This window comes from Oncorhynchus kisutch, linkage group LG4 (assembly GCF_002021735.2).
Source record: "Oncorhynchus kisutch isolate 150728-3 linkage group LG4, Okis_V2, whole genome shotgun sequence".
NCBI lineage: Eukaryota > Metazoa > Chordata > Actinopteri > Salmoniformes > Salmonidae > Oncorhynchus > Oncorhynchus kisutch.
The window spans coordinates 63,227,771-63,243,346 of NC_034177.2; the positions used below are offsets into that span (position 1 = coordinate 63,227,771).

A 15,576-nucleotide genomic window follows, 5' to 3' on the forward strand; every position below is an offset into this window, starting at 1 on the left:
GAGGGAAAAATTGTGAAAGTGGTCAGCCCATCTCAAATTACACTGGAACAAAACAACAATCATTCGTAGTCTCGTACAGCCTCCTGAACAATACCCAAGACACTCCTGTATGCTGTGGAATTGGTTACGTCACTCTCATCCAGTATACGCTTTGGACGGTTCATAGAATGTTTGTGTTATTCTGTATCCCTTTGCTGGTGAATATCTTGGGGAGGTGATAGAGAGACACATTCGCAAGCGGCTGCCTGCCGTCACCATCAAACTGACCAGATTTGAGCAACAAAAGGGAGAAATCTGAAGAAAAAAAAACACATGGCGATGGCCTGCCTGTCAGGCCACAGCACCTGAGGCTGCTGAGGGGAGAACAGCTCATAATAATGGCCGGAACTGAGAAAATAGAATCGCATCAAACACCTGGAAACCATGTGTTTGATGTAGTTGTTACCATTCCACCTATTCCGCTCAAGGAGTTTTGAAAATAACTTAACAGAGTGTATCAATCACGCTAGCCTCATTGTGGATCTATGGAGAGACTATTTGTGCAGACAAATTTTTTTTCTCTGTTGCTTTGGCCCCCCTGTGGCTATGTTGGACTCTTAAAGGCTCTGCATGGTCAATTCAATGTCTGCGGTGGCCATACAGCACTTACTGCGATGCGGCCATGGCAGTAGTGAGAGCATTCATGCTTCTTGTGCTTCAGGGAGCTGTCGTGCATCCAATGAATTGGTCTGCGCTGCACCACTCATAGTGATTCAGAGCTAATCTCTATAGCCATCCCGGTAATTAAAGCAACTGGATAAACAAAAAGACAAGACCGTACCTCTTCTGAGATGTTGGAGTCCGTTTCCCAGTGCTTGACATAGGAGCTCTGCCAAGATAGCACTGTTTTCCCACCTGCATCTCCATCCCGAGTCTCCCCATTGCCGCTCAGCAAAATTAGCCTACATTTAGTCTATTGTATATATGTGTATTTCACACTATGTTGAGGTAAAAGTCAGAGTATAATGCTGTATGGATGTCAACCCCAATGCATGTTCCTGTCATCTTCACCAATCAACTGCATTACAGTTTAAAAACAACTTAGACTACCACCACTGATATCTGTATGCTAGCTATGCTACCAGCTTATACGAATGGGAGTTAGCATTTACCAGTCACTTTTTCTAAACCTTAAAAAGGACTAATTTTAAATGTTATGCAGCAAAAACTGCCAAATATATCCAAATCTGATTTTAGTAACCACCATTGTGGGCCTGCTACAATAAATACAGCAATCATGAAGGATTTTACAAATATCCACTTTGTTAGATCAGATTTGTTGAAAATTGCGCCAATCCGGGATCCATCTTTCCCCCACAGTCTGCATTCCATTGACCTCTTTACCAGCATCTATCCTCATTACCTCCCCTATCTCTTTCCGTGAGTTCAAACTCATTTTCATGTCTTTGAAATCCCTACACACTGTATCATAAAGATGATGTTTTGTTGTCAAGGAAGTGAGTTTGTGTTTATACGGGATTTACCGCCCCCAACTACTGTCAACCAAACAAGTCAATGCGGCGCTATACGGAGCCCTCTGCATTGTTACACCATTTGGGAGGCGCATGGCGATGCGGTACGGAGCTTGATACCTCCGCAAGCCTCCGAAGACATTGCAATTGTGTCACACCCTATGTACGGAGCCTCCGGACCACATGGTCGGATCAAGCATAAATTGGCCTTTACTAGGCATGTCTGAAGGTGACATCTGATGTCCTGCTGAGACTAACTTGCTTGCTCTGTGAAAAATCTCTTGAGAGAGTTCAGACTTATCTCCTGAAGCCAGAGAAAGAGAGCTCAGCACCGAGACAAAGTGATTCATTGTTTATTTTGCTTTGGGAATGGTTGTATATACAGTACCAATCAAAAGTTTGGACATCTTCTCATTCCAGGGTTTTTCTTCATTTATTTTCTACATTGTAGAATACTAGTGAAGACATCAAAACTATGAAAAACACATATGGAATCATGTAGTAACCAAGAAAGTGTTAAACAAATCAAAATATATAATTTACTACTATGAAGAATCTAAAATCAAAAATATATTTGTTGGTTACTACATGTTTAACACTTTGTTTAACACTTCTTTGGTTACTACATGATTCCATATGTTTTATTATATCGTTTTGATGTCTTCACTATTATTCTACAAGGTAGAAAATAGTCAAAATAAAGAAAAGCCCTTGAATGAGTAGTTGTGCCTAAAGTTTTGACTGCTACTGTTGGTCTACATAAATGCTTTCCCCATTCACAGTGACTATTACTCCATTTTTTTGGTGTATAATAACATAACTTCCTGTTTAAACAGGAAACTCCCTTTCATAAACTTTGACTTGCTTTCATAAGAACGATGTTGAGCTATATTTGGTGATGGTCTACTCTACTACAATTTGCACAGTGTAATGACCAGGAGTTGAATTGGTACGGTGTGTGGGTATGCTTCTGCACATCATAAATCCCTGCTGACTTGCAGATCATTTGCAGAATCTATGGGCATGAGTTTGGGCAATGACATGTTCCATTATTGATGTACTGAAGATGGGCCAACCAATGAATTCTAGGAACTGCAGTGCCTATATTCCCCAAAGTAAATATCAGAGAATGCAACTCATGAGAACGCCAGTTTTGATTAAGATTAGTAGGAGTTGTTTTATTGGTACAATGCCAAAAAGGGGGAGAGCGGGAGCGTGAGAGAAACAGCCATCATGGAAAGTAATGATTCCTGAAATCACAGCGAAGGCAAGGAAGAGAGAGGAAAGCTGAGAGAGGGAGGGGGGGGTGGGGTGTAAAAGGCAGTGTTAAGAAGGGATTTGACCATTGATTACTTTGTCCCAACAGAGTTTCAACGTCTATTGGTTTGCTTTCTTCTCTCTCTCTCACACACTGTTTTGAATCCTATGTTTGCTTTCATTATGTCCTGAATGTTGCTGGGTTTCTTTGAAGCTCCATCCATTGCTTCAGAGAAAATCAGAGGGAATCTGTAATGCTAGGCACTGAATCCACAAAACTAGAACAAGACTGCTTAAGCCTGGAGGACTGTCAAGTTTGCTGCATGCAGTAATTGCCGTGACCATTCACTTGCTGATGATAGATACCGTATGATGTGTAGGAGTGGGATATATTTAAATGGATTAGCCACCTTGAAAGTATTATCTGCAGCGTGCAAAGAATCCACCCAAATCCCATAAGCCATCACAGCATAGGTAGGTGTAGATGCTTTCTTTCCACCGCGATCAATTTGTATTTCTAAATTGGAGGTCATATTCCCCTACCCAGACGGACAGTATTACATGCCGTAAGTGTACGCGGTGAAATTGATCCCTTGCACTTTCCAGTGTTAATCATCACCAGAGCAAGGTTTTGCCTTAAGCATTACATTGCAACAAATTACTCTCAAACACCATTGGCCAGATTCCCCGGAGATCTGGATAGAGGCTCTGAAAGCTGAACCAAGTGAGACGCCAAGCAGCCATGTGGGAAAGTGAGGAAGAAGGGAAGCAAGAGGGAGTGAATATGTTAGCGCTGAGCACTGGGATTTTTGTCGTCTATGAGCTACGGCTTTGGAGACCCTTTTTTAAGAGGGTTGTAAGGTCATCAGTGGGATCCGCTGATTCGCAGTCATCTTCCGCTGTCGATCCATCATCTCAGAGAGAGCAAGGGAGCAGTCACTGTGGTGAGAATAGATGCACACCCTGTCCTCCTCGATGTCCATTTAGAATATTGATTCCCGGCTGAACAGAACAAAGCTCTGGGAGACGTTGAGACGAATTAGGCTTTACCCCAAACACAATAGTCATAACAAGCTCTGGGTGGCAGCCAGCGGCAGCCGCTGATTGGCTGAATACCTGGGACGCAAGATGTTTGGAGTTGTCAACAAAGCAGCATGACAGAAATATAATGATATGTTTTAAAACGACCAGTAGTTTCTTTGAGAAGATACAGTGCATTCGGACGATATTCAGACCCCTAGACTTTTTCCACATTTTGTTACATTACAGCCTTATGCTAAAATTGCTTGAATTATAATTTTTTCCTCATTAATCTACACACAATACCCCATAATGACAAAGCGAAAACAGGTTTTTAGAAATGTTTGCAAATTTATAAAAAAATAAAAATAAAACAGAAATACCTTACTTACATAAGTATTCACACCATTTGCTATGAGACTCGAAATTGAGCTCAGGTGCATCCTGTTTCCATTGATCATCCTTGTAATGTTTCTATAACTTGATTGGAGTCCACCTGTGGTAAATTAAATTGATTAGACATGATTTGGAAAGTCACATATCTGTCTTTATAAGGTCCCATAGATGACAGTGCATGTCAGAGCAAAAAACCAAACCATGGGGTGAATTGTCCGTAGAGCTCAGAGACAGGATTGTATCCAGGCACAGATCTGGGGAAGGGTAACAAAATGACAGCAGCATTGAAGGTTCCCAGGAACACAGTGGCCTCGATCATTCTTAAGTGGAAGAAGTTTGGAACCACCAAGACTCTTCCTAGAGCTGGCCGCCTGGCCAAACTGAGGAATCGGGGAAGAACGGCCTCGGTCAGGGAGGTGAACAAGAATCCGATGGTCACTCTGACAGTTCCGCTGTGGAGATGGGAGACTCTTCCAGAAGGATTACCATCTCTGCAGCACTCCACCAATCAGGCCTTTATTGTAGAGTGGGCCAGACGGAAGCCACTCCTCAGTAAAAGGCACCACAGCCCGCTTGTAGTTTGCCAAAAGGCACCTAAATAATTATCAGATCATGAGAAACAAGGTTATCTGGTCTGATGAAACCAAGATTGAACTCTTTGGCCTAAATTACAAGCGTCACGTCTTGAGGAATCCTGGAACCATCCATAAGGTGAAGCATGGTGGTGGCAGCGTCATGCTGTGGGGTTGTTTTTCAGCAGCAGGGACTCGGAGACTAGTCAGGATTGTGGGAAAGATGAATTGAGCAAAGTAGAGCTCCAAGAACACAGTGGCCTCCATCATTCTTAAATGGAAGAAGTTTGGAACCACCAAGACTCTTCCTAAAGCGCTCAGGACCTCAGGACAACAACCCTAAGGACACAGCCAAGGCAATGCAGGAGTGGTTTTGGACAAGTACTCATAATACTAGGACAAGTCTCATAATGCCCTTGAGGGGCCCAACCAGAGCCCAGACTTGAACCCGATCGATCATCTCTGGAGAGACCTGAAAAAAGCTGTGCAGTGACGCTCCCATCCAACCTGACTGAGCTTGAGAGGATCTGCAGAGAAGAATGGGAGAAACTCCACAAATACAGGTGTTCCAAGCTTGTAGCCGTATACCCAAGAAGACTGGAGGCTGTAATCGCTTGCAAAGGTGCTTCAACAAAGTACTGAGTAAAGGGTCTGAATACTTATGTAAATGTGATATTTCATTTTTTTTCATACATTTGCAAAAATGTCTAAACCTATTTTTGCTTTGTCATTGTGGGGTATTGTGTGTAGATTGATGAGAAAAAAAACGATTTAATAAAATGTTTAAGGCTGTATCGTAACAAAATGTGGCAAAAGTCAAGGGGTCTGAATAATTTCCGAATGCACCGTATATACAGTGATCTGTGCAAACAGCAGAAATGCATCTATTTCACTTTTGCAAAAACGAATGACCACTGCTGCACATGCTGCTACTGTTTTGAACAGATTTATACTATGTAGAATGAGCAGCCAGCTCACGAATGAACGAGTGCACCAGGGGATAACCCAAGAAGCATCAAAAGAGAACCATCGCGCTCCCAGAGAAGCTTGGCTGGTGTGTAAAACCCATGAATTCAAAAAGGTGTTGTGGGTTCGCACTCAAAAATCTTACTTCATTATTACATTTTTTTTTTTTTTCACTGCATCAGGGCTAGCGTACACAGACGTTTTGGCTTCACAGCCTTCCTCAGTGTGTAGGTAAAAAAAATGTGTTTTATTCAAAACAGCATTTATAGAGAACAACCGATTAGCAGCAGGTGCTTCTAATCATGGTTGCCACTCATCTGGATGTGGCTTTTCTGGTCTACATGTATACAAATTAGGCACAAAGAAATACAAATTCGACACAAGGAAATACAGAATTATAGGGTATGGGAGTGGGCACGAAGGGCAACTCACGAATCAACTGCCCCAGGTGTCCGCTCACCTGAATACATCATCAATTCATGAGATGGCACACCACAGAGGACAGCAGGTACAGCCGTTCATAAATATATGGGGCCAACTGTTAAACGATATGCTAAATCTGATATGGACGGTGTTCTTGTATAACAGTAAATTTGGCTTATAAGAAGGTGAAATCGAAATCTTAATTTAGACCTTAGAGCTTCTCTTTGGAGTAATTTGTTGTTGTAATCACCTCATCTACATGGCGGATTAACTTTTTTGATTCTTACGCAACGCAATTCATTAATATAATGTTTTTTTGCTATATAGTGTCTAGCAACTGGCAAGGTGATATCTTGAGGTCTATTCGTGGATTTAGGTTCTCCCAAGGTGTGGGATGTTTTTCCAATAGAATTCTTATGACAAGAACACTGTAACATATAAATACTTGACCTTATCTCATAGGTCCTAGAAGTCTGAGGGCATACAAAGTTATAACACATCCTTATGGTGCTACAAGAGGTACATGATCTACAGGGGAAGCATCCTTTTATAAATGCTGCTTCTTCTCTCTCTCTCTCTGACCACCTCTGATTTAACCAATATGGTTGTTAACCCAACAAGCATGCAGATGCAGTAAGTGAAAACACATTATCAAACTGGGGATAGCTTACTAACATAATGTCACAAAGCATGTTTCATATTTCCGAGTTAGTCAGATATGAGTTTATAACGGCTTGAAATTTACGTGGGCGCTAACTAGTTAGCAAGCTTCCAGCTAGCAATAGCTAGCCAGCTGCTTATCAAAGGCAAATAATTGGTGAGTGAAGTTTACAAAAAAAACTATTTAACTATTTATCAATGTTTCTCAAAATTACTCTAGCTGGCTAATTTGATAATGCTTTCTGATACTCCAGGTTTTATGCTGTTTTAGTCCACATGTCACCCTGAGGAACCTGATAAGAAGAGTAGAACCTGATAAACAACATCAGGGGGAAACAATGAAATATGCCATGCTTTTTTTTGTCCTACCAGATCAGCGATGAGAAGGGTCTAGCTAGTGTATCCCGCTGTCCTTTGACTCTTGCCTGGTTTGTCAGGCCCCAGGCCTCTATGACTGTTACGATTATTTATTTTACAAGTTCATTACAATTAGCTTTTGGCTTTAGCACCTTCTGTACCTGATCGAGCATCTAGTCCTTCACAGCCCTCTGGTTCAAGAGACTCATTGGGAGGAGGAGACTAGAGCAGACCCAGAAGTTCTGACTGAACACACATTTGAGCACCCCAGGACAGTCCATTTACTTTGTGCTGTTATAATTTATGCTACGAAATCCTATCATTGGGGCAGTTCCCCCTCATAGCAAATTGCTGGCAAAACAATTCAAGCAATGTTTGCACGGCCTGTGCGCCCAATGGAAGTGGAGCTGCCACTGCTGGCAGTCACAGAGGGGCAGAGTATTAAGTAACTAAACAGCTTGTTTTGAACAATATTTGAAGCAGGAAAATGTACACATTTACCACACTTTTATAAACATTATATAATATATTTTTGTTGGGTAATATTTTTTGGGTTGGACCAATCACAAGTAGGGTGCCGCCCCTAACGCCCTAGCTGGCGAGCCGCCACTAGTGGCAGCTTAGGTTCTGTTGTCATCCATAAAACTAACTGAAGGATATTTCCTCAGAGGGCTTAGTTCTTTTCACTTTCGTCTTCTGCTGTTACACACGCATTTATTCTGCAGTAGACATAGAACGTCACAGGCGTTAACATCACGGTCAAAGGACTCTAACTTTCCAAAGCCACCTCACCATTAGTGGTGTTCTGTTCTCTCTGCGGCTGGAACTTTCTAGAGCCACCTTACCATTTTAAGTTCCTGTAGGATGTCCGTCAGAAGTGCACCTTGTGAAATAAGGCCAGTGGGGGTGGAGAGAGAGATGTGCTGACAGGACCAGAGGGGGGTAACAGGGGGGACTAGGCGGGGGACCGCAGGGTGAGAGGCAGTGCTCACACATTCACTGCATTGTTAGATGGATCCTCAGAGGAGCCAGGTGTGTCTTGTGATCGAGCCCCTTGACCAGCCTCAGCCAAGCTGTCTCTCTATCACAAGACTATCTAGGCCACAGTCACAAAGCAGACCACATTCAGAGCCCAGTGTCTCTCTCATCCATTCTCTCTTCCTCTTTCGCTCTACTTCGGTCTCTCCCCATATCACCCCATCTCTCTTTCACCCTCTCTCCCCCCTGCATCCCTCTCTCTCTCACTCATCTCTTTCTCTCTCTCTTTCGCCCTCTCCCTCTGTTTCCCTCAGCTCATTTTTCATCATGGCCTGATTGTGCTCTGCTGTCCCAGTCAGTTTTTTTGCCTGGCTGTTCCACATGGCCCATATCCTTGGCTCTGTCACAGCGCCCCCAGGGCTCAGGCCTTAGCCAGGTCCCCAATCATCTGTTTTGGGCATATTTGACCCATGACAAGTCCATTCTCAAACCGCTTCCTCTTATAACTTTCTCTTTAAAGTTTCTGGTCTGAAATTGAACTTCTGTATTATATTTTTGCATGGGAGAAGAGACAAAAGGAGACATTTAAAGAATTCCATTTGTGTCTAGTCTCACAGATTTATAATGTTCATCTTTCACTAACTTGTGTTAGTCTCATCCATTTGTCTTACCTGCGTTCTTGGCCTCTCTTTGAACAATTTTTACTGCCATTGTGTGTGGGCTCTGTTTTTGAATTCCCCAAACATATCGAGTGAGACACATGCTGTGGAAAAACATTCATCTGCAATGATCACTCTTCATTTCTCTCACTCTCTTTCTCTCTTGTTCTCTCTGTCCTTGGTGTTACATCTGAAGGTCACACCGCTATCACTCTCCATGCTTTCATATGGCTCAGATGTCACCACCATGTCTGACAGTTTACCTGTCACTGAGTGAAGGAAATGTGGAAACTGCACTAATCTCAGCCAAGGAGACTCAGAAAATGGGCTCAAATACCACTGGCATCACACTGGCTGCCACAGAGGGCCTTCACCATCAGCTGGATGCTTCTCGGGATCAGGGGATGACAAGGAGGTGATAATAGGGTGATAATAATCTGGACCTGTGGCCAGCAAACACCATCTCAACCAATCTCAGACTGGCCTTCTGTTGAAGCTGTATGCGTTTGGAGTGGGGGACCCGTCATCTTGCACAGGTTAGGTTTGTTAGCTTGGTCGAATGATTTTCTATTGGACACGTCACCAGGCTGTCGACGGATGGATTCTGCATGGGATTGCTATTGGTCTGAAAGAGAGGGAAGGTCTGGTGGAAATCCTCCAGTTTCATGCTGTTTTTGGCTTCAAGAGGCTGTACTTTACAACTAGGCTGTAGATGATATCACTGACTTACTATAACCTTATACAATGCGGTTCACAGCAAGTCAAATATTTTGTTTATCATGGATCTCTGCCAATCCCTACCAGTTGTCCATAAGAACTTCTTCTGAACCAATGCTTTAGACAGAAATATTAAACAGAAATATTATGGAGAATATTCATTAAGATGGGAGTCTTTTTTTAAAAATCTAACCATTTTATCAATTGTTCTGTGTTTTCCTTTTGATGTCAGGCAGATACTTTTGGTCATGTAGTGTATGTGGAAACCTGCTCGTCACATCTCATTTCAAAATCATGGCCATTAATATAGAGTTGGTCCACCCTTTTGCTACTATAACAGCCTCCACTATTCTAGGAAGGCTTTCCAATCGATGTTGGAACATTGCTGTGGGGACTTGCTTCCATTCAGCCATGAGCATTAGTGAGGTCGTCCGCTGGTGTTGGGCGATTAGGCCTGGACTGCAGTCGGCGTTCCAACTCATCCCAAAGGTGTTTGATGGGGTTGAGGTCAGGGCTCTGCAGGCTAGTCAAGTTCTTCCACACTGATCTCGACAAACCATTTCTATATGGACCTCGCTTTGTGCATGGCGGTATTGTCATGCTGAAACAGAAAAGGGCTTTCCCCAAACTGTTGCCACAAGGTTGGAAGCACAGAACTGTCTAGAATGTCATTGTATACTGTAACATTAAGATTTCCCTTCACTGGAACTAAAGGGTCTAGCCCAAACCATGAAAAACAGCCCCAGACCATTATTCCTCCTCCACCAAACTTTACAGTTGGCACTATGCATTGGGGCAGGTAGCGCCCTCCCAGATTGGTCTGTCGGACTGCCAGATGGTAAAGTGTAATTCATCACTCCAGAGAATGTGTTTCCACTGCTCCAGAGTCTAATGGCGGCGAGCTTTACACCACTTCAGCCTACGCTTGGCATTGTGCATGGTGATCATAGGCTTGTGTGCGACTGCTCGCCCCTGGAAACCCATTTCATGAAGCTCCTGACTAATATTTATTGTGCTGATCTTGCTTCCAGAGGCAGTTTGGAATTCGTTAGTGGGTGTTGCAGCCGAGGACAGATCATTTTGACGCGCTTCAGCACTCTGTGGTACCGTTCGGTGAGATGGTTGGCCTACCATTTGCAGTTTAGCCTCTGTTGCTCCTAGACGTTTCCACTTCACAATAACAGCACATACAATTGACCGGGGCAGCTCTAGCAAGGCACATTTTTTACGAACTGACTTGTTGGGAAGGTGGCATGCTTTGACGGTACCATGTTGAAAGTCACTGAGCTCTTCAGTAAGGCTATTCTACTGCCAATATTTGATTTTATACACCTGTCAACAACGGGTGTGGCTGAAATTGCCGAATCCACTAATTTGAAGGGGTGTCCACATATTTTTGTATATACAGTACCAGTCAAAAGTTTGGTCTACTCATTCAAGGTTTTCCTTTATTTTTCCTATTTTCTACATTTGTAGAATAATAGTGAAGAAATCAAAACTATGAAATAACACATGGAATCATGAGGTAACCAAAAAGGGTTAAGCTTCTTCTTCAAAGTAGTCACCCTTTGCGTTGTTGACAGCTTTGCACACTCTTGGCATTCTCTCAACCAGTTTCACCTGGAATGTTTTTCCAACAGTCTTGAACGAGTTCCCACATACAGTATAATGAGCACTTGTTGGCTGCATGTCCAACACATCCCAAACCATCTCAATTAGGTTGAGGTTGGGTGATTGTAGAGGCCAGGTAATCTGATGCAGCACTCCATCACTCTCCTCCTTGGTCAAATAGCCCTTACACCGCCTGGAGGTGTGTTGGGTCATTGTCCTGTGGAAAAACAAATGATAGTCCCATGAAGCGCAAACCAGATGGGATGGCATATCGCTGCTGTGGTAGCCATGCTGGTTAAGTGTGCCTTGAATTCTAAATAAATCAGTGTCACCAGCAAAGCATCCCACACCATCACACCTCCTCCTCCATGCTTCACGGTGGGAACCACGAATGCGGAGATCATCCGATCACCTACTCTGCATCTCACAAAGACACGTTGGTTGGACTCATCAGACCAGGATGAAGGACAGATTTCCACCGCTCTAAATGTCCATTCTCTTGTTTCTTGGCCCAAACAAGTCTCTTCTTCTTATTGGTGTCCTTTAGTGGTGATTTCTTTGCAGCAATTCTACCATGAAGGCCTGATTCCCGCAGTCTCCTCTGAACAGTTGATGTTGAGATGTGTCTGTTACTTGAATAAGAAGAAGATAAGCATTTATTTGGGCTGCAATCTAAGGCTGGTAACTCTAATGAACTTATCCTCTGCAGCAGAGGTAACTCTAATGAACTTATCCTCTGCAGTAGAGGTAACTCTGCTGCACTTGAAGAAACTTTTAAAAGTTCTTGAAATGTTGACTGACCTTCATGTCTTAAATTAATGATGGACTGTCATTTCTCTTTGCTTATTTGGGCTGTTCTTGACATAATATGGACTTGGTCTTTTACCAAATAGGGCTATCTTCTGTATACCACCCCTACCTTGTCACAACACAACTGATTGGCTCAAACGAATTAAGAAGGAAAGGAATACCACAACTTTTAACAAGGTACACCTGTTAATTGAAATGCATACCTAATGAAGCTGGTTGAGAGAATGCCAAGGGTGTGCAAAGCTGTCATCAAGGCAAAGGTTGGATACTTTGAAGAATCTCAAATATAACATGTTTGTATTTGTTTAACACTTTTTGGTTACTACGTGATTCCATGTGTGTTATTTCATAGTTTTGATGTCTTCACTATTATTCTACAATGTAGACAATAGTCAAAATAAAGAAAAACCCTGGATAAGTTGGTGTGTCCAAACTTTGGACCTGTATAGTGTACTGTTATTAACGGTGTTTGGCTTTGCAGAACTGATGTCCCAGTGAGATGGAATTATTTTTGCTCGCTCTGAGCATGGCGCTCCATTTGTCAGATATAGATAGCAGGAAATTGCGCCTGGAGAGGGCCAATCAAAATGCCCCCTGAGTGTGTGGGGCTAAGCTCGGAGAAATGGAGCTATATAGGAAATCTGCCAAGATGAAGAAAAAAATAGTGACCAGGATTGGAACCTGGGTTTGATACAGTTGTTTTTTACCTTTTACGGATTGAGAACCTCCGGAAAGCTTCTCCCGCGCGCTCTCTCTCACTTTCTTATTCTTGCTCCCTCGATCTCTCCCTTTTCATGATTACAGAAAGGTGATTGTGGGTTTCTGACGTTTTGTTTATGTACTGTTTGGATTGGATTTCTATTGTACAAGGCTTGCTGTAGTGTGCCAGTAGAGCTTGATGTTTAGTAGATGCCTGTGGCGAGATGGTGTAGTAGATTGTCACAAACCCCACCCAGATCATTATGATCTTAAGCCGTCCACCAGCCATTTTCAGTTAAGAGACATCAATCAAAGGCTGGCTCTGTTCTTGCCTTAATTTGCCAGTCACTCTCCTGCATTCACTCAAACAAATGGCAGCTCATTAAGATGATAATCAATCTCAAAGTGTAATGGCTCCCACTGTGCTTGTTTTGAGCTTACAAGTGAATACACATTCACACCACCTCCTGGATACATTAACACGTTATCGGCTATTCATCTACGCCGGCGTTCTCCAACCCTGTTCCTGCAGAGCTACCCTTAATGTAGGTTTCTGTGCAACCCCAGTTGTAACTAATCTGACTCAGATTTTCAACCAGCTAATTATTAAAATAATGTGCACTAGATAAGTGAAAATCTCCAGGACGGTAGCTCTCCAGGAATGGGTTGAGAGCCCTGATCTATGCACAGTCGTTGCACACACACTTAGTTCCACACATACATAGTGAGTTTCTTGAGTAAGATATGCTCCTATGTTTTATTGCTACTATGTTTTATTTATTATTTATCTGGGCAGGATGCATGTGGTCAGCATGTTGTCTTGCACCTGTGTGTTTCTGAGTTTTGTTCCCGTGTGTCTGTGTGTCTCTCTGTGTGTTTCTGTGCCTTGTGTGTGTGTGTGTGTGTGTGTGTGTGTGTTTCTCAATCCTGAGTGTCTGTGTGTATGAGTCTCTGTCTGACTGTTTGTCGGTGTCCTGGCACTAGCAGGATGTTGACTGAGCCCTCTTGACCTTTGACCCCTGCCTTGTATCCCAGGTACTCGTTCCAGGACGAGGAGGACATGTTCATGGTGGTGGATCTGCTGCTGGGAGGGGACCTGCGCTACCACCTCCAACAGAACGTCCATTTCAATGAGGACGCTGTCAAACTCTACCTGTGTGAGATGACCCTGGCACTGGACTACCTGCAGAGCCAGCACATCATCCACAGGTATGGACATTATCCATAGACACAGAATCCACTGCACTGGTATGAGATACAACAGGGGTTGGCAACAGGTGGCAAAAGTGTTTTATTTTGTCCCCCCAAAGTTTTTAGAAAAAAATATAGATATATTTAAAGTCAGCAAAAAAAGAAACGGCCCTTTTTCAGGACCCTGTCTTTCAAAGATAATTAGTAAAAATCCAAGTAACTTCACAGATCTTCGTTGTAAAGGGTTTAAACACTGTCTCTCATGCTTGTTCAATGAACCATAAACAATTAATGAACATGCACCTGTGGAACGGTCGTTAAGACACCAACAGTTTACAGACGTTATGCAATTAAGGTCACAGTTATGAAAACTTAGGACACTAAAGAGGCCTTTCTACTGACACCAAAAGAAAGATGCCCAGGGTCCCTGCTCATCTGCGTGAATGTGCCTTAGGCATCCTGCAAGGAGGCATGAGGACTGCATATGTGGCCGGGGCAATAAATTGCCATGTCTGTACTGTGAGACGCCTAAGACAGCGCTACAGGACAGACAGCAGATAATAGTCCTCGCAGTGGCAGACCAGGAATGCACATTCCCTGCATCAGTGCTCAGACTGTCCGAAGTAGGCTGAGAGACGCTGGGCTGAGAGCTTGTAGGCCAGTTGTAAGGGAGGTCCTCACCAGACATCACAGGCAACAACATCGCCACCGTCGCTGGACCAGACAGGACTGGCAAAAAGTGCTCTTCGCTGACGAGTCACGGTTTCGTCTCACCAGGAGTGATGGTCGGTCGCGTTTATCGTCAAAGGAATGAGCGTTACACCGAGGCCTGTACTCTGGAGCGGGATCGATTTGGAGGTGGAGGGTCCGTCATGGTCTGGGGCGGTGTGTCACAGCATCATCGGACTGAGCTTGTTGTCATTGCAGGCAATCTCAACGCTGTGCGTTACAGGGAAGACATCCTCCTCCATCATGTGGTACCCTTCCTGCAGGCTCATTCTGACATGACCCACCAGCATGACAATGCCACCAGCCATATTGCTTGTTCTATGCATGATTTCCTGCAAGACAGGAATGTCAGTGTTCTGCCATGGCCAGTGAAGAGCCCGGATCTCAATCCCATTGAGCACGTCTGGGACCTGTTGGATTGGAGGGTGAGGGCGAGGGCCATTCCCCACACAAATGTCCAGGAACTTGCAGGTGCCTTGGTGGAAGAGAGGGGTAACGTCTCACAGCAAGAACTGGCAAATCTGGTGCAGTCCATGATGAGGAGATCTGGCCACACCAGATACTGACTGTTACTTTTGAATTTGATCCCCCTTGTTCAGGGACACATTATTCCATCTCTGTTAGTCACATGTCCGTGGAACTTGTTGAGTTTATGTCTCAGTTGTTGAGTCTTATATTCATACAAATATTTACACATGTTAAGTTTGCTGAAAATAAACGCAGTTGACAGTGAGAGGACGTTTCTTTTTTTGCTGAGTTTATATATTTTGTGGAGGGAATTCCCCAGGAATTCAGCTAAAACTGTATGAAATTATTTTTATTGTCAATTAAAATCTCCTTTTGGGTTTAGTTGTATTCAATTTGCAGTGTACAAATTTGTATTTATTTTACACTCAATACAGACACACAATTCACTAGTTCACGACAACACTTTCCTTGAAGGGTTGAAGTTGGAAGTTTACATACAATTAGGATGGTGTCATTAAAACCTTGTTTTTCAACCACTCCACAAATTTCTTG

The 15,576-nt window shown here is 43.4% G+C and overlaps 1 protein-coding gene across 1 annotated transcript in view; it reads left to right on the forward strand.

The window, feature by feature from the left end:
* LOC109888954 (serine/threonine-protein kinase 32C) overlaps window positions 1-15,576 on the forward strand; it is a 143,419-nt gene that overhangs the window by 98,403 nt on the left and 29,440 nt on the right. Inside the window, exon 4 of the mRNA XM_020480101.2 lies at window positions 13,672-13,845. Coding sequence (XP_020335690.1) covers window positions 13,672-13,845 — 174 coding nt within the window. The remainder of the gene's footprint in view (window positions 1-13,671; window positions 13,846-15,576) is intronic.